Source organism: Taudactylus pleione, unplaced genomic scaffold (assembly GCF_031769625.1).
Source record: "Taudactylus pleione unplaced genomic scaffold, aTauple2 ptg000170l, whole genome shotgun sequence".
In the NCBI taxonomy this organism is placed as follows: domain Eukaryota; kingdom Metazoa; phylum Chordata; class Amphibia; order Anura; family Myobatrachidae; genus Taudactylus; species Taudactylus pleione.
The window spans coordinates 8,308,364-8,329,071 of record NW_028284572.1 but is presented as its reverse complement, the minus strand read 5'-3'; the positions used below and the strand labels follow the sequence as shown (position 1 = coordinate 8,329,071).

At 40.3% G+C, this 20,708-nt stretch overlaps 1 protein-coding gene across 3 annotated transcripts in view; it reads left to right on the top strand.

The window, feature by feature from the left end:
- Window positions 1-20,193, top strand: part of NPY2R (neuropeptide Y receptor Y2) — a 68,926-nt gene extending 48,733 nt beyond the window's left edge. Inside the window, exons 2-3 of one of the 3 annotated variants that reach the window (XM_088475361.1) lie at window positions 17,439-17,536; window positions 18,138-20,193. In XM_088475361.1, coding sequence (XP_088331487.1) covers window positions 17,475-17,536; window positions 18,138-19,341 — 1,266 coding nt within the window. In that variant the 5' untranslated portion in view covers window positions 17,439-17,474 and the 3' untranslated portion in view covers window positions 19,342-20,193. Of the gene's footprint in view, window positions 1-17,327; window positions 17,537-18,137 lie in introns of those variants that run through there. The other 2 variants (XM_088475362.1, XM_088475363.1) reach the window with 2 other exon arrangements.
- The last annotated feature ends 515 nt before the right edge of the window (window positions 20,194-20,708 follow it).

The window sequence follows — 20,708 nt, the reverse complement described above, 5'->3', positions numbered from 1 at the left end:
TGTTTTTTACGAATTCACTGCGTTTTCCACACAATGTGGCTATATTTTTTATGAATACACTGCGTTTTCCACTTACAGTGTGACAATATTTTTTATGAATTCCCTGTGTTTTCCACTTACAGTGTGACAATATATTTTACGAATACACTGCGTTTTCCACTTACAGTGTGACAATATATTTTACGAATTCCCTGTGTTTTCCACTTACAATGTGTCAATATATTTTACGAATACACTGCGTTTTCCACTTACAGTGTGACAATATATTTTCCGAATTCCCTGTATTTTCCACTTACAGTGTGACAATATATTTTATGAATACACTGCGTTTTCCACTTACAGTGTGACAATATTTTTTATGAATACACCCCTGCAGCCCCTGCCCCTGGATGGACACAGAAACCCCTGGATGTACACAGCAGCCCCTACCCTCGAAGGACACAGCAGCCCCTGCCCTGGATGGAAACAGCAGCCCCTGCCCTGGATGGACACAGCAGCCCCTGGATGGACACAGAAACCCCTGGATGGACACAGCAGCCCCTGCCCCTGGATGGACACAGAAACCCCTTGATGGACACAGCAGTCCCAGCCCTGGATGGACACAGCAGCCCCTGTCCTGGATGGACACAGCAGCCCCTGCCTCTGGATGGACACAGAAACCCCTGGATGGACACAGGAGCCCCTGCCCCTGGATGGACACAAAAACCCCTGGATGGACACAGCAGCCCCTGCTCTGGATGGACACAGCAGCCCCTTGCTTTGGATGGACACAGCAGCCCCTGCGCTGGATGAAGCAGCAGCCTGTGGATGGACACAGCAGACCTCCTGGATGAAGCACAGTCCTGACAGCCCGGTACTCAGCAAGCAAATGGCGCCATTCACAGTGGGGGAGGGACTTTTATACAATCCAACAGCCGCAAGAATCTGACACAGCGGGATGATGATGTTTTGTCCTTGCTTTGAGAACCTGAGCCGGACTCAGATTTCGCCTCAGAACTGGAAATACGGGTGGGTCCGGTTCTCAGAGAACCGGTCCCGTTCATCTCTAATAATCACTAAATTCATTATCTCAAAGACCTAACTGCCCAGTGTTGTTATTTTGCCTAAGGCCAACTTTAAATATCTGGGCATGAAGATCTGGACAGCAGACCTTTTTGTATGAATCCAAAATCATTACTGCTGCCAATTTGCTGAGCAAGTATATATGCAATGAGTGGATATGGAGAGATTCATGTTATATTGAACATAATGATAATAATAATCATCATTATTATTATGCTTAATTTCCTTAGAAAACAATGCATATAAGTGTTAGGACAACAAAACAGTCATGTAAATTATTATTACTATCCTTTATTTATATGGCGCCACAAGGGGTCTGTATGGGGGTAGTTTAAGAGAGGAGGGGGCCTGTGTGTAGCCTCTGTGCAGGCCGCCTTCTCTCTGGCAGCGCAGTAGACTCTGGCTTTGTGCATGCGGAGGTAACCAGGAACATGGCGCCCATGCTATGTTACCAAAGACTTCTTTATTGCACATTCGCAAATCTCTGGGATAATGGCCACTGCGCTATTTTCCAGGTGAATTTTGTCTACAGCTTAAGCAGGACTCCGGAGAGGTAAGTATAATTATATGAGCGTAGGGTGTGCATTGTGCACTGCACACCCTGCATCCATTATAGACAGGCCAATGGGTATGTAAACAGAAACAGTGAGAACAAAACAATAAAAAAGTGACTTGCACTACAAAACATTAAAGGACATGGTTAATAAACATTTCTGCAGCAGCAGCCATAGTACCAAATAAGCAGTGAGGCAGCCAAACCCAAGGTTTGGTACTGTTGTTTACAGTGGGAAGGTTGTTGACTTTATAACTGAGGGATGCAAAAGCACAGGAGTGAAGAGGGCCCCGCTTATGAGAGCCTGCATTCCAAATGGGAATGGGAGACAGACAGATGTGACACAGAGGGGAGAGACAGTGAGCAGGGAGCAGGGAGCAGTGGGTTAGGATGAAAGCTGGAAAGCTTTGACAAAGAAATGGGTCTTAAGAGCACATTTGAATTTCTGAAACAAGGTGAGAATTTGATAGGGAGAGGGAGAGAGTTCCAGTGGTAGGTAGCAGCACAGGCAAAATCTTGGAGGCAGAAGTGGGAGGAAATAATCAGTTGGGAGGAGAGGCGGCATTCATTTGTAGACTAAGTAGGTGGGCAGGAGTGTGAAGAGAGATGAGGTCAGAGATGTAAATAGGAGAGGATTGGGTGAGGGCTTTATAAGTGAGCGTGAGGTGTTTGAATCAGTTTCTAAAGGGAAAGTGGAGCCAGTGAAAGACTTGAAGGAGAGGGTAGGCAGACGTAGTGTGTTTGGAGAGGAAGATGAGCCAGGCAGCAGCATTGAGGACAATTGGAGTGGAGAGAGGTGGGAGACTGGGAGGTCAGATAAGAGAGGGTTATAGTATTCAAGTTTAGAGATGACCTGTAAGTGTTTAAGGGTCTTAGTTGCCTCCAGTGTGAGAAATGGTCTGATCCTAGAGATATTTCTGAAATAGAAATGGCAGGACTTCGAAAGGTAATGAAAGTGATTTTTGAAGGAGAGGAAGAAATCAAGGATTAATCCAGGACAACATACTTGCGAGCTAGAGGATATGTTGGTGCTATCAATAAATAATGAGGAGGTAAGGTTATTTGTGAGAGTGGAAAGATTATTAGTTCAGTCTTAGGCATGTCAAGTTTAAGAAAGAGCTAGGACATCCAGGAGGAAATAGTAGAGAGACAGATGGAAATACGAGTGAGGAGACAGGGGCAAAGGTGAGGGGAGGAGACTTAGATCTGAGATGATATGGAGGCTGAAGAAGACAGATAAAGAACGATCAGAGAGGTAGAAGGACAGCCAGGAGAGGGCAGTATCATGCAGACCGAGGGAGTGAAAAATATGAAAGAGGAGAGGGTTGTCCACGGTGTCAAAAGCAGCAGAGAGGTCAAGGAGAATGAGCAGAGAGTAGAGTTCCTTAGATTTGGCAGCAAGAAGGTCATTGTTGACTTTAGTGAGGGCAGTTACTGTGGAGTGGAGATAATGAAAGCCAGACTGAAAGGGTCAAACAAGGAGTGGGAAGAAAGGAAGGTGGTGAGGATGTTGTAGACAATCTGTTCAAGGAGTTTGCAGGTAAAGGGGAGGAGACAGATTGGACAGTAAGGGGGAGAGATATAGAGAGTGAGGATCAAGGGTGGGATTTTTATGGATGCGGAGACATGGGCATGCTTGAATGCTGACGGGACAGTGCCTGTTGAGAGGTAAAAATGTAAGAGATTGGCAAAATGGGAACAGACAATGGGAGAGAGGGAGCAGAGGAGGTGGAGGGGAAAGGATCAAGGGGGTAGGTAGAATGCGGTGAGGACTGGATTAAGGCTATGACTTTATCTCCAGATACTTGGGAGAAGAAAGTCAAAGTTTGTAAAATGGATGGAAGAGATAAGAGGTAGGCTGGGAAAGAAGAAGTTGGGATGACAAGGATCTGGTGGGATGTCCTAATGGATGGATTCAATTTTAGAAGTGAAGTGGGTAGCAAAGTCAAGGGCAGAGTGAGGAGGGGAGGAAAGGGGAGCAGAGGAGGGAGTTGAAAGTGGGAAAGAGACAGTGGGGACTGGGAGGAATAAGGGTCTTAAAATAAGACTGTTTAGAGAGGGCAGCACTGTAGACTGGGAGCATAAATTTATAATGGAGAAAGTCTGCATTGAAGCACAATTTCCTCCACTGTCGCTCAGCAGTTCGAGGACACTTTTGCAGGTATCTGGTGCATTTAAAAGGTTTAGGCCTGGATTTGCAAAGGTGAATAGTTAATGCTGGAGCAACAGAGCCAAGAGCAGAAGTAAGGGAGGCATTATATAGGGAAACAACTTGGTCACAGCAGGAGATAGATAAGTGAGTCAAGCTGGGATTATAAAGACATACAGTCAGTAGCTTGCTTGGTGATGGTAGCCTTGGGTAGCGGAGGTGAAGAAGAAGTGAGGAATAAGTTAAAAGAAAGAAGATGATGGTCAGAGAGAGGGAATGGGGAATTGGTCAAATCGGATACATATATCACAACTGTGGGTGAAAACCAGATCGCGTGTGTCCATTCACATGGGGGTGAGGAAAACCATTGCGAGAGAACAAATTTTGATGTGAGGGTAAGGAGAATTGAGGCAGAGGTGTCAGTGGGGACATCAGTGGGGATAAGTCATCTTAGATGAGGGAGGGAAGGTCTGAAGAATGGAAATGGGGAAGCCAGTTAACTAAGTTGTCACGGAATTTGAAGATAAGGCCTGGGGGATGATAGATGATAGCTACTTTTACTGTAGGTGAACATGTTGGAAGAGGGTAATAGTATGAACTTCAAAAGGAAGATAATGCAAGAGATGGCTCTGGGTGTATGAGTTAAAAGGAGCAGGAGAGGAATAAAAAGATCCCTAAACCACCACCATGGTGACCTCCAGAGGAGAGACCAACGGAAGAAGTGGTGTCTGAAAGGGAAATTCATGATTCGGTCGGTGATAGCTAGGAGATTCAGGGAGTTGGTGATAAATAAGCTCATGTGTGGGGGCGAGTTTATTACATACAGATCTGGCATTCCAGAGGGTATAGGAGAGAGGGAGAGAGATGTAAATGAGATTATGATTGATAAATTGATGGAAGATAAGTGATTGAGAGTGGTGGAAGGAAGACAAAGGAAAGAATAGAGGAAAGGAGGAGGAGAGGGAGACTTGGGGGGAGGAGATGAAAACCGGTAGCAGAGGAGAGAATTATGTAGCAACTGATTAAAGGGGTAGGGGGTTGAAAAAAGAAAACCATGGTGTAGAAGAGGTGATTAGATAAATAGGGGATGGATAAATAGCAGTTAATAATGGAGAGTGTGAGATTCAGAAACAGTGCAGTCAAAATGTTAAAAATGCAGATAAATGTCCAAGCAGTTCAATAAGGAGAGTCTAGGACAGAGGTTCTCAAACTCGTTTCTCAGGACCACTCCAAACAATTCACATTTTCCAGGTCACCTAGCAGGTGCACCAGTTTACTCATTACTCACAGACACATTTTAAAAGTTCCATGGTGAAGCTAATTATTTCAGTTGTGATTCTGTGAAGAGATCTGGAAAACATGCACTGTTTGGGGTCCTGAGGACTGAATTTGAGAACCTGTGGTCTAGGATATTGAGAAAGCAGGTGTTTAAGTTGGAGGGAGTCCAAACACAAAGGTGTTTGAGAAAAGTAGCCACACAGTTGCAGATACAGTCAGGTGCATAAATATTGGGACATTGACAGAATTTTCATATTTTGGCCTCTATTCACCACCACAATGGCTTTGAAATGAAACAAACAAGATGTGCTTTAACTGCAGACTTTCAGATTTAATTTGAGGGTAATTACATCCAAATCAGGTGAATGGTGTAGGAATTACAACGGTTTCTATATGTGCCTCCCACTTTTTAAGGGGCCAAAACTAATGGGACAAACTAAACAATCCTAAATCTAACTTTCACTTTTTAATACTTTGTTGCAAATCCTTTGCAGGCAATTACAGCCTGAAGTCTGGAACGCATAGACATCACCAGACGCTGGGTTTCATCCCTGGTGATGCTCTGCCAGGCCTGCTAGTTCTTGGGGCATTTTCCCTTTAGTTTTGTCTTCATCAAGTGAAATGCATGCTCAATCGGATTCAAATCAGGGGATTGACTTGGCTATTGCATAATATTCCACTTTTTAGCCTTAAAAAACTCTGGTTGCTTTTGCAGTATGCTTTGGGTCATTGTCCATCTGCACTGTGAAGCGCCGTCCAATGTGTTCTGAAGCATTTGACTGAATATGAGCATATAATATTGCCCGAAACACTTCAGAATTCATTCTGCTGCTTTTGTCAGCAGTCACATCATCAATAAATACAAGGGAACCAGTTCCATTGGCAGCCATACATTTCCACGCCATGACACTACCACCACCATGCTTCACTGATGAGGTGGTATGTTTTGGATCATGAGCAGTTCCTTTCCTTCTCCATACTCTTCTCTTCCCATCACTCTGGTACAAGTTGATCTTTGTCTCATCTGTCCATAGGATGTTGTTCCAGAACTGTAATTACTTTTTTAGATGTTGTTTGGCAAACTCTAATCTTGTCTTCCTGTTTTTGAGACTCACCAATGGTTTACATCTTGTGGTGAACCCTCTATATTCACTCTTGTGAAGTCTTCTCTTGATTTTTGACTTTGACACATATACACATACCTCCTGGTGAGTGTTCTTGATTTGGCCAACTGTTGTGAAGGGGTTTTTCTTCACCAGGGAAATAATCCTTCTGTCATCCACCACAGTTGTTTTCCATGGTCTTCCGGGTCTTTGGTGTTGCTGAGCTCTCCGCTTTCTTTTTAAGAATGTTCCAAACAGTTGATTTGGCCACACCTAATGTTTTTGCTATCTCTCTGATGGGTTTGTTTTGATTTTTTAGCCTAATGATGGCTTGCTTCACTGATAGTGACAGCTCTTTGGATCTCATATTGAGAGTCAACAGCAACTGATTCCAAATGCAAATGTCACACCTAGAATCAACTCCAGACCTTTTACCTGCTTAATTGATAATGAAATAACGAGGGAATAGCCCACACCTGTCCATGAAATAGCTTTTGAGTTGATAGTCCCATTACTTTTGGCCCCTTAAAAAGTGGGAGGCACATATAGAAACCGTTGTAATTCCTACACCGTTCACCTGATTTGGATGTAATTACCCTCAAATTAAATCTGAAAGTTGCAGTTAAAGCACATCTTGTTTGTTTCATTTCAAAGCCATTGTGGTGGTGAATAGAAGCCAAAATATGAAAATTCTGTCAATGTCCCAATATTTATGCACCTGACTGTATGTCTGGTTGAATTTTCTCCTTCTGTTTTGCTCCTGTTTAATGCCGGTCTAACTCCAAAGTATGTTTTAAATTTAATTACACTTTAAAATAAAACATTTTGAATAAAAACACTACACAACTTATGAAGTTCTCCTTTAAAAATGGTTACTAAGAATGTGTATTCACTAATTATAATCAACCCCCAACCCCCACTACAAAGGCTGCAATAATATTCTACAAAAAATGATAGCTAGATAGCATTTAATTAGGAATTAAAAATAAAGTCCTGTCTTATACAGACTAATGACTGCTGAAATTGTGGACCATTTACAAAAATATTTTCAATACAGCACTTCAGATCCACAAGCAGCTTAAAGGTACAGACATAAAGATACAGACATAATTGGAGCAATTAACAAAATATATGTATTTTCAATACAGCAATTCAGATTCACTAGTATCTCTATTAAGGGTTTATAAAAATGTAAAAAGTTGGACTGGGGAAATAAAATTTAAAATGTAAATGAAGCAGTTGAAATGGTAGCACCGCATTGATAAAGTATATATATATATATATATATATATATATATATATATATATAACACATACAGTATACTGAAAGGCCACATGTGAGCATAGGAATGCAGGGAGAGTATTCCACTTCCAAATGTTTATATGGAGATCCGTATCCACAGCTGCTCGCTCATAATTACTGTTCAATTTTGGTTGGAAAAAAAAGGAAACTCTGTGACATTAAGCTTGTTATACCATGGCATGCTAAGTTGAAAAAAACATTTCAGAGAGATTTTGAAAGCAACATCTAACTGCACAGCATGAAAGATGGTGTATATTGCTTCCTGTTCAATGGATTGCATAAAATTGACATATATCTGACTGCAAATGAGCCACAAAAGCAGTTATATGTATTTTTTTCCATGTTATACCTCTTTTCCACCAAAATTCCGGGTCTGACCCAGAGTTGGAACAGAGTTCCTATCCGGATCAGACTCAGAATTTAGCCGGCGCCGACTCGGGATATTCCTGAGTCGGTGCCACTCACACCGGAGTCGGGTCTGCATAGACCCGGCTTTCCCGGCGTGAAAGTGGACACTTGGAGATGACGTCATCTCTAAGTGCCACTGAAGCCGGACCAATCGGCCGGCTAGCAGCGCACTCCAGGTCATCGTGACCTGGGGTGCGCTGTTCTCACAGCAGGGTTTCACGGGCTACGCCCGTGTTAAACCCTACTATTTACCTGGGTTGGATTGCCGGGTCACTCGACCCGGCGATCCAACCCTCTCCCCTTTTACACCAGGGAGCTGCCCGGGTTAAACCTGCAATAACCCGGGTTTTAGCTCCAGTGTAAAAGGGGTATTACATAACAGCTACATAATGGGGTTGAGGTGGTATTATGATAGGAGGTTGTGCTTTGAACAAAATATTTGCACAGCTGTCTCATGGTATAAGAAACTGTAATGGTCACATAAAGAGCCAGCACGGATGGCCAATAAGTCTGATATTTAGCCCATGAACCCACTAGCACAAGATGTTTTACCATAGGCATGTCTGTGTATTAAAATGATGGTGCACTCTAGTATTTTCTAGCATCTTAAATGACTGCTTCTAGCTCTCCCTTCCACCAGGTTCATACAATTCATCACATATCCCCTATAATTCACCATATATCCTTGGGCACACAGCCTCTTATGAAGCGATCAGTGTGCTGAGAGTAGTAGCCATTTTCTTGTAGCACACATTCCATCTCCACTTTATCTCCTGCCAAAGCTTGAAACATCTCCCCTTAATCTTCTGTAACTTCAAGTTACAGTACTTTTTCATCCTTTCCCTCTCATATGTGTTTCCATAAATGTTCACATCTCAGTATTTTTTCCCAATATGTTCTCAAATGATTTTCCTTATTTCAGCCTGTTTCCCTTCCTATAATTCCTTTCATTTGTTATATTGTATAAACTGTGTAACATAATCAAATATATAAATCGTTTTTCTGCTGCTTAGTTACAGTCATTATGTCGACAGTCACTTCAGTATGTGTTATATCGTCTGTGTGGATACGAGAACTTGGCTGTAATGCTACTTAAAGTATTTTAAGCATTCCAGCATTATAATTGTAAACATTATGGTAAAGCAGCATGTTTAAAGTTATAATGCCCATACAGTTAAAATGCATTAATTAGCATTACAATGTGTCAGGTTACTGGCACCTGTATTCTCATATACACGTAGTCAATATTTACATAGGGACTACTGACATAGCATATGTATACCGCTTCTTATATTGACCAGTACTGTTTCTTATTTGATTATTTTCCACTATTAACTAGACTCCTCCTTATCTGATAATTATATTACATTAAGCAAGAAGGTGATATGATCTCTATAGAAATACATTATAATTATTATCATTATTAGTATTAATATTATTACTTTTCCCTTTAGAATGTAGTATACTCATTGATATAATAACATGATACTTGACACTTTTATCTTATACTGATATCTTTGATCAAACATAAATATGGATAGTGTAAAAAATAGTTTTAGTTTGCTATGTATCTACTTTACTCTAGTGTCTTCTGTATACAGTACTGGAGATGGCTAGAATGATCTAATTGATATCCTGTAAGCACAAATTAACATACTCACAGCATATATTTGCAAACTTCTATCAAACCCATGATTAAAGGAATGTGGGCATGTGAAATCAAACTATCAAAGTATTCAGTCAGATGCCCCAGGCTCAGGCTCTTTGTTCTGCAGAAAAACTGTAGCTACAGTATAGCTTTCCCAAGCGCCAGAGAAGGATTGTGTTATGGAAATACATGATTTAGATGCCACTAGACCAGTGGTTCCCAAACTCGGTCCTCAGGACCCCACACAGTTCACATTTTCCAGGTCTCCCAGCAGGAGCACAGGTGTAGTCAATACTCATGGACACATTTTAAAAGATCCACAGGTGGAGCTAATTATTTCACTTGTGATTTGTTTAGGAGACCTGGAAAACATGCACTGTTTGGGGTCCTGCGGACCGAGTTTGAGAACCTGTGCGCTAGACCAATAAATATATATGCCATTAAACAGATTTATCATATGCACTTGTTGTACTGTAAATGAATACAAGCAGTAATCCAGTAGTGGAGCATAGGAGTAGCAGTTATACCAGCGCAGGGGCAAACACAGGGTTTTTAAGGAAGGTTTCCATACATTACAGTGTGTATATATATATATATATATATATATATATTTACACAGGGCTATTTTTCTGGTAAAATAAGTACACACACACCATACATAAACACACATAGCATATATACACACAAGCATACTTACTTTGTTTTACTGTAGTAGATTGAATATGCATTGGGCAGGCACTGCCATTAGTGAACCTAGATGGTTACCTACTATGCCAGAGTTTTTAAAACCCTCAGAGCACCCTTCAGACACACATACCACACACACACATCTGCATATAAACACTGATGACATAATTTCTTAAAGACGTGCCCCCCCAAAATTGTCCCCACATAAGAAACAATCACATTTCCTCCCACATTGGAAAAAAAACCATTGCACTGTCCCCACAGAAGGCAAAACAATACATTATTCCCACATAAAAAAAAACATAACCCCACTGGCTATAATATTTTATATTGGCCCTACCTGTTCGTGGCGAGAAAGGTGCTCCCTGCCCCTCAGCCGTGGAAGAGGGTACATCAGCAGGCTGTCATGGAGGACCTCTCATTGCGCAGCAGGGTGCACTGTGCGGGTGTGACGGGTGACGCGGCGGGCGTGACCTATGATGTCACGCCGCCGCATCTCCATTGGTCATGGTCCGGGCAGCGCCTGAGCCACCCGGAAGAGCCCAGCGCTGCCCGGACCCAAACTAAGTTAGGAGTTTACTGCGGGCATGGGATCTCTCACCTCCTTTCCAGCGGCACACCTGGAAACCTCTCGATATGAGGAGGCAGATGCCGCGTTACTGACACAGCTACCTCTTCATATCGGTCAGCTACAGCGATGGATCGGTGAGCAGGGGGGTTTCTAGGTACTCAGAAACCCCCCTTGCGTGTGCTAGTGCAGCCACAATGCAGTCCAGGGTTCTGTGGCTCCTCTGATACCCCAATATGCTATATAGACTTACATCTTATTGGTTATATCCTTTCCTTTTTTTAAATCTGTATTTATGCAGAAACTAATATTATGTATACGGCTGAATATTGTAAGCATGTCAAGTACGGAAAATATAAGCAATGATAATAAGAGACTTGGGTAAAGAATTCCACAAGTCAGAATAATGTGCAAGTAAAATATATAACATACAGAACACATAAACATAAATCTCTATTCACAAGCTTCAAACAATAGACTCAAGACTCTGTGTCAAAGAACATTGTCACCTCTTCTTGCTGGTCCAAGGAACCAACGGTGACATGGTTAATGATAGGGGATGCGGGCTGCAAGGATATGGTGAGAGTTAAAGGAAAAGTTCTAAGTGGGTGGGATCAGCATATATATAATTCTGAAAGGGTTTGTGTGCAGAAGGGAAAATAAAGAGTCAAGATGTTATATGACTTGGATTATAGGGGGTGATAGTGCATTGTATCTTATTTTGATGTACATAAAGAGTTGATGGTTAGCAAGTGCAGCTTTGTCCTTCAGAAATTAGAAAGGATGAATAGCACCACCTGCATATCCCCTATTTCACCAGTCAACAATCCCAGCATTTTTCAGACTGCAAACAAAGTGTGGATACCCCATATAGGGATGTAATTCCTGTTAAATTTTTTATTACCAAGTATGTATTCCCGGTAAGTATCCCTAAAAAGTAAGTTGTTCATAACTTGTTTTGGAATGAGTGATTTTGGTAAGTAAAGGAATCCAGCCAGGGAAAATGGGGAGAAAATCTCCTATTACAAGTGTGTGTTAGTAAAACATTCGTAGTTGAGAAGTTGATCAGAAGCATAACTGAGTAGCACAGCCATATTGAAGAAGAGGATATCAGAAAAACCAATGTCACCCTTCCATTACTGAGGATTAGCCATTCTTCAGTAATTTTAGGTTTTTGGTTCCGCTATAGAACACGAGGGAACAATGTCATACATGCATTGGTGATAGACTTCAACAGGCAGAGCTATAACATTTGAAGGGGGGTAGGTAAGTTTAGGGAAGATCACATTTGAGTATTGCGTTGTTTTTTATAAGGTAAATTATTAAATTACACCGTCTTCTATATGCTGTCTTCTGAAATCCTCTACTTTTCTTATAAGCTATGCACAAATGATTTTGGGGTAACAAAAATGGCACCCCTGGCCCTTGTAATGATGATGGCCCTCACTTAACTAGAAATGTTAAAATTACACTTAGTCCCAAAAGTAAGTTGTGTAACTGCAAGGGTCTTCTTTCCTATTTCTTCATTTGCAGTTGGGTACACAATACTTGATGCCTTCATGTTTCTTGGAAACTTGTTTTGAATTTGAGGACCTATAGTAGACTTTCACTCTTGCTAATCGCAATTTGGTTTAGGATCATTAATTTGCTTGACTTGTTCGCTATGTACATCTATGAGGTACACAGCGAACAAGACCTGCAAACTCCTCACTATACTTTCTTGGAGGTTCTCTATACTGCTCCTCATGGAACTACTGTTCTTGGTATGGTGGTTTATACTTGTTGTTTCACTTTCTGACTCTTTTCAGCTGTTGGATTATCTAGCAACACATGTCTCTGTGGCTGTATGATACTCTGGTTGACATTAGCTGAAGTAGTCTCATGAAACACAATGTCCCATGATAGTATGAGCTTCCTGTTGTTAGGGTCCCATAGATGGTAACAATTGCTCTGCTTACATGAACATGAGCCCTCCCAACATGAAGCACTGGATGGAATTATGATCAAGTTTGTGTCTTTTTTTTTTTTAGGAATGTGAGGATAAGCTCTACTTCCAATACACATAGGTGACTGATGTTTGGCTTTTTACCAGTCCACGTCTCCAATAGTGTCTAGCTGTGGCATCACAAGTGGGGGGCGGTTTGCACCTTGGTGTCACCTGCCGAGGGGTGACACCAAAGTGCTGACTTCTCCTCAGTGACAGGAGCCAGGAGTTGCACTATAGCATTACTTGGCTCTTGACACAGTGAGGGAGCCGGCACTTCACACAGATCGGTCCCTGGGGGCAGTCCGCATCTTCGGGACCCACAGAGTGACTAAAATGGGGGTTAGGGTGGGAAGGCCATGCCCCCTAACTGTGAAGCCACACCCCTACCTGTGAAGCCAAGCCCTTTTTTACCGGTGCACAGTTTCACTGCGCAGACTACTATACTCTCTGAACTTAGCTTGCACCAGATGTCACCAAGGTGATTGACGCCAGTGGTTTTTAGGTTAGGCACAAATAGTTTGTCTTCCATGTCTGTGACAATTTCCTTCCCTTTCAATTTTAAGCATAGAGTGATTGTCCCGACTTTAGTGGCATTTAGGACATTGCCATCACATACCTCTGATTAACTCATGCAACATAAATAATTTCAACCAACTTTCCTTACAGCTGAAATACTTTGTGGCTCCTGAGTCCATGTTCTAGTGCTCCTTATGGTGGCTATTGGCTACATTCTAAGCTAACTCATTCTCACTGTCACATTTAAGTAATGAGGTGCCACTTGATACATTTGATCTGCATTCTGAGGCCTTATGTCCCAACTTGTGACATTTGAAACATCTGTACTTAACCTTTTTGTGCTTTGAACTTTTTGAAAGTAAAACAGAATTTTCAGCATTTGTTTCTGTAGTAATGCTCTCTTGAAACTGCAATAATTAGCATGTACAGTCTCTTTGGATAGCTTTATAGTACTTGACTCTAATTCTACTACCAAAAAGTCATACTCTTATGTAAGATTTTGCAGCATCACCATTGTAACCTGCTCATCATCAATTATGATGTGCACTGAAGTCAATTGCTGAGATATGGATCAAATTATATGTATTTGTTCATGCTTTTACATGCACTAAGCTTTGTTACATACAATATGCACCTCAAGTTAATTTTTATCATTAGTCCTTTATCTTCAGTCATTTGCAGAGTTACCCACATATCATGTGCTGTTGCTTTACTGTGGATAATAGAATAAATGTGCGATTCCACTATGAGAACAAATGTCCTTATAGCTCTATCTATTTAATCAGAAATTTAATTATCAATAGGGTTGCTAGTAACCTTCCATAACTTCTCCCACTCTAACTGCATCTCTATGGCAAATATTTATGTCACAAAGTTTACAGCACCAACCAGCTTCTTAAAACTCATACTGATTCCTGCACTGTACATTTTTCTCATACAGGTGAATAAGGATCTGTCTGTACTCACTTACATCCTCTTGCTTTGTGTCTGCAGCTTTGCTGAACTTGGAATTGGCTTGTTTCACACTAAGGGTATTTGAAATTTCGGCAGCCGGATTCACGCACCCTTCTTCCTTGGTTCAGATCCCACTTGCACTAGCCTGGTGGTCAGAGAGATTTTTAATACACTGAGCCATTTCTTGGGTGAGGGCACTTCTGTTAACACATTGGTGCTGGGCCTATAACCTATTAGCAAAGTATCAGTAGGTGTATGAGGATCCAGAGCCTTTTATCTTGAGACTGGTGGGGCCCATAACCTGGTAGCAGTACTGTGTAACCTGTCCGCACTGAGGATGGAGGCAGCGCCAGAGTGATCCTCATTCACCAATTCTAATGCTCAACTGCACAAACACAAACTTAACAATGTACAGAGTGATTCAATTTATAGCATTAGGAATCAGCAAGATCTCTAGAGACTTGTTCGATTGAGTACACACACTAGACTGTTTGACTGTTAACAATGTGAATAAGTAGCATAAGAACATTATTTGAATTAATATTGTAATCTAAGATTCACAAAAGTATCATTTGACTGTTATAATGACAATATACTAAAACTTTTTCTCATTGGGTCATATTATATTAATTATATTAATATAAAAGAAAAATGAGCATAACAATGAATGTAAAAACCTTCTAACAGAACAATGATCAACTAAGAAGAAAATGGATTGAATAACTTAATAATACTGGCAATTATTAAAACATTAACAAATTTAATTTATTTGGGGTCAAGTAGACCTGAAAAAAACAGAAGAGTTGAAGACAAAATCACGTTGCGTAGTTGAATGGTTAGAAACAGTGATTTGTAGATTAGATTTATCCAAATATAACAAATTAGAATGCAACACTCTATGCTCATAAATATTAGTAAGTCTTTGCGTATATATTATGGCTATTCATTATACTACACAGGGAGGTGATCCAGCTGCGGATGCAGGCACTATCACAGCTGCTAACATAATAGCAACTGCAGTAGCTGTAATATTATAATGCAGAAGGAGGCGTCATGCCTCCTGCACACAATACTGATCCGAGCTGCGTTCTTGGCTGCTGCATCATATCATCTGAGTGACCGTGGGGTCATGCAAGCCAGCCATTGCAGATTCCCAAAAGATGCCAGGTAATTTCCGTCTGCCAGCGGAGATCCTGGCCACTACCCTCCCCCCAACAGTGCCTTGGGCATAGTATGTCAATATGGACAATATTAGGAATTCTAAGCATGTTTGTCAAACTCCTGATTAATGTGTTTGGCAATTTATTTGCATAAAATTGAGCAATACAATCTCCATAATCAAACTTTAGCTGTAGGATGGATCATATTGAAGAGCTCAGTATTTTTCAATATGGTATCTTCATAGGATGTCACCTTTCCAACAAGTCAGTTCATTAAATATCTGCACTTCTAGAACTGCCCTGGTCAATTGTGAGTGTTTTTTGTGATTTAGATATGTCTAGTAGTAACAATAGCTCAGACAGTACTAAAAACTAAGCCACGCAAAGTCACAGAGTACTGAAATGCATAGCTTGTTCATATCATTTGTTCTCAGTTGCAACACTCACTACTAAGCTTCAATCTGCCTCTGGAAGGAATGTGCACTGAAGAACCGTTTGTCAGGAGCTTCATGGAATGGGTTTCCATAGCTAAGCAGCCATATAAATCCTCAGATCACTATGTGTAATGCCAAATGCTGGCTGTACCGGTGTAGAGCACACCGCTGTTGGACTCTTCAGCAGTGGAAATGCATCTCTGGAGTGACAGCTCACACTTCACCATCTGTCAGCCTGACAAAAGAAACTGGGTTTGGGGGATGTCAGAAGACTGCTTCCTTCCTGAATATGTACTGCTAACTGTAAAGTTTAGGGATAGAGGAATACTGTTTTGAATCTGTTTTACATGTTTGGTCTGGGCAACTTAGTTCCAGTGAGGGGAAATCGTAATAGGACAACATACAGTTACATTATAGATACTTGTGGGTTAACATCTTTGTGGTAAGGGTTTGGTTAAAGCCTTTTCTGGTTTCAGAATCCCAATGCTACTGTTCACAGAACGAGGTCCATCAAAAAAAGGTTTGCTGAGTTTGGTGTGGTAACTGGCCTGCACACAGCACTGACTTCAATTATATTGCACATTTTTGGGATGAGTTGACTGAAAACCAGGCCTTATCGCCAAACATAAGTGTCTGACCTCACTATGGGGTCTATTCATTTGGAGCAGTGAAACTTAGCACTGCCGAGTCTGACTTGGTAGTGCTAGTGCACCTGCATGAACTAGAGTTCTGGTAAGCGCACAAGCCCTGGGGTTTGGTGGAAGGAGCCAGACAGGGGCGGAGGGATCTGGCTTCGCAACCAGGGATTCCTTCCCATAGGAAAGGAGCAGGTGTGCAGGAGAAAATGCCATCTGACGATGGCGAATGCTCCCACACATAATCTCCGAAAATATTGTATTGTCGGAGCTTGATGAATTTAGGTCCCCTCACTAGTGTATGGGGACAGGGGACCACATCGGGAGAGAAAGGTAAGTAGAAGATATCTGTGTTATCTCCTGCATTATCTTTATGATAAATGGCCCCAATTTCTCCAAAAGTACAGTATGGGAAAATTTTCATTTTCACCTGCTTTTGTAGAAATTAAGTGATAATGAATAGACCCCTAATGCTATTGGGGCTGAATTCCCAAAGTCATGTTCCAATGAAGAGTGGAGGATGTCTTAGAAGCCATATTAATGCATATTACATGGTTTTAGCATGAGATGTTCAGCAAGCAGGTTTAATGTTTGGGTTTCAATATACTTTTAATCGTGTAGTATTACTGGGAAAGCATGTTTTAAAAAATAAGGGGAATAAGTAAAGAAAATAATTAAAAAATATGTCTGTTCTGCTTTCTGAACAGTTCAGTCCTATGGAGATGCCTAGTTAAATTATATGATAAATATATTCCTGTATTAATCATAGTTATTAAGAAAATAAAAAAGGTCTAATTGAAGTACTAAACTAAATTTTAAAATACCCAATATTTCTTTCATTTTCTCTCTTTTACATAAAGTTCATCATATCTCAAATGTATGTTTATGTTCTGTGTTTACTTTTTATTTAAGTAAGTTATTACACCTTTGTGTTAGCTATTGCACCTTGTTTATATGTTTCCATCAGCCTTTTTCCTCTTATGCTTTTCCCAGTAAGCTCCATTACCACAATATGCAGGGGGCTCTGGTATGAGAGAACACAGGAGAATATCACTGGGGCACATGATGTCTGAAGCCGTTAGGGACTCAGTGTAAGTTATTTCAAGATGTTTCATTATTGTCTATGGAGTTTTTCATGCCCCCATAAGAAGAATATGTTTCATTTGGAAACTAATAACATAAATGACATTCATGACCTCATTGTAAGCAATGTGCGATTGAGCACTAAGATATATATCATAATGCATCATTACAAAGCATTAACTAATACAATTTATACTGGGTTCCATTCATGCTCTTATACATGATGTAAATATAATTATATAGACATTTATCTGGTCTCATTTGTCCGATGTGCTTTTCTGATCTCCAAAATCTTTAATCCTCTGCATTCTAACCTGACTGTGCAAATATTTATAGAATCTATAGGAAATTCTAGTCCTGTGCTTCCTGTGTGATGAGCTTTCATTACATTGAGATGTTTTAGAACTGTTGATAGCTAAGATTAATTATACTCTTTGTTCAAGTCATGACTTCTCTTTCATGTAAGATGTTTTGAGAATTTTAATTATCTATTTGTCAATAATGTGATCAGGGTTTAAAATCTCAATTCTACATTCGTAACTGAAGAAAATGCATTTAAATCATGACTTCTAGCCTAATTGTAATTATACCTTTTATGTTTTTTTAAAGGACTTTCCATTTATGCAGTAAAGAAAATTGCACAATGAAAATTGGAATGATTACATCAGGGAAAGAAGAAAATAGTACAGAGGACATAAGAATGGAAATGGGCACATGGCTATATGTTCCTGGCCTAACCACACCGTACAATGAGATGGCCCCCAAGCCAGAACTGATTGACATTACAAAGCTAATAGGTGTCCAGGTGATTCTTATATTGGCTTACAGTTCCATCATCCTCCTGGGTGTAATTGGCAACTCCCTTGTTATTTATGTTGTCATCAAGTTTAAAACCATGCGCACTGTCACAAACTACTTCATCGTGAATCTGGCCGTGTCTGACTTAATGGTGAACACGCTGTGTCTCCCATTTACATTGGTTTATACCCTACTGGATGAGTGGAAGTTTGGAACAGTATTGTGCCACTTGGTGACCTATGCTCAAGGTCTTGCTGTTCATGTATCCACTGTTACACTTATGGTAATCGCCCTTGACAGACATCGATGCATTGTATATCACCTGGAGAGCAAAATTTCTACCAAAATTTGCTTTATGATCATAGGCATTACATGGGTGTGTAGTGCCGTACTTGCCAGCCCATTGGCAATCTTCAAGGAATACTCACTTATTGTCATATCACCAGATTTTCAAATTCAAGTCTGTTCAGAAACGTGGCCAGGAGGACATCTTAGTTACAGCACAATTTACAGCATATCAATGTTGTTGATTCAATATATTTTACCTCTAGCCATAATCTCATATGCTTATGTAAGAATATGGACCAAACTGAAAAACCATGTGAGTCCCGGTGGAGGAAACGATCACTATCACCAAAGGCGACGTAAGACGACCAAGATGTTGGTAGCTGTAGTGGTGGTATTTGCTGTAAGCTGGCTGCCTTTCCATGCCTTTCAACTTGCAAGTGACATTGATAGCAAAGTTTTGGACCTGAATGAATATAAACTCATTTATACAATATTTCATGTTGTTGCAATGTGTTCCACGTTTGCCAACCCAATCCTTTATGGGTGGATGAACAACAATTACAGAACAGCATTTCTTACTGCTTTTAAATGTGAACAGAGAATGGATTCTATACACCCTGAAGTCTCTGTAGCCTATCAAGCCAAAACCAAACAATTACAAGTCAAAGAGATCAATGGCCCACTTGACAACTGTCAGAACACTTACACACAGCCTACCAATGTGTAATGCTAGGTAGCACTTATATCAGAAGACAGATGCCACTACATGAAGAATGTACAAATATTCTCTACGATGAACTACTCCATGTTGGTGGCATTAGCATTGCTACAAAGGAAAGAAAACATGCTAAAGACACACTATAAGGGCAAAATTGAATCTGATCCCGAGATTTCTTGAAAAAATAATCATTAGAAAAACATGTTTATGACCTAATATTACAGGGAAAAGCCATTTGAAAATGGCTGTTTTATGTTCAAACACTTTTTGCAAAGCAAGTTTAAAATAATTATATTGGAGTAATTTATCAAAATTATCCCACATTGTACCTGAAATACGTAATTAGTTTCTAAACAGCCCTTTATTTACCATAGCTGTGTCTGCTTGGTAATGTATTTGTGCTGTAGGTTTTCTGCTTACCTTAGCCATGGCAGTAGTTCAGTGAAATATACTTGCACTTAATTGCCCCAGTGTGGAAAAGGAGCCTGCTGGTCAACAGGAACATTGTTCTCTGTGTTTCTTCTAACAGATTGCAGCAACGTGGGGCAGCCACAGGTGCAGTGACTTTTAGTAAGCCGGGATTGTGCCCGGGTTCTATGTTACCAAACCTTGCCTGGTGATAAATTTGCTTTTATAAGCATTATGTCTCACTCAGCACCCATGATATTCAGTAATGGAGGTCCTGAATTATTTAATCAACAGGGTAATACAAATTTTAATTCTTTTGAAACCAGTAATGGTAAAATATCCCATATTTATTTTTTCCATTTTTCCTTTTACCAATGAGCAGTTTTAATATATAAATACAGTATATACATGTATATATTGTGTATTTTGACAGTATACTTGTACAGCAGTTCAATGTGCCATTATCTACATATGTTTATGAATGTCTTTTTTCATGAACTTGCATGTAGTGTAATAGTGATACATAAAACAAATATATTTACCTAGTATTTTTATAACATGAGATTGGTTATTTTATTGTAATACCGTTGTTAACTCATATAGAATTTCTCTTCTCTTTATGCTGGTGCAACGTTTGCATGAGTTTCTAAAATCAGTCAGTGCCAAAAAACCCTTTCAGTGTTGCTATTTTATTCATCTGTCATACAGTAGAGAATATACTTAACTGCAGACATTGAAGTTTTGTACACGAGCTGTCAGAGGATCATATTTGAATTATTCATTTGTACTAGACTTTAAATCCCAGTTGAGGTAAAATACACTTCTACAGTATGGAGTGAAATGCCCTTGAATAGTTTTTCTCAATAGCAATATACTGGTAAAGAGTATGAAATTAGGCTTCAATTGTTTTGCCCCAAAACTGCATGGCCTAATGTTTATGATATGAAGAAAGTTATACTGGCAAAGGG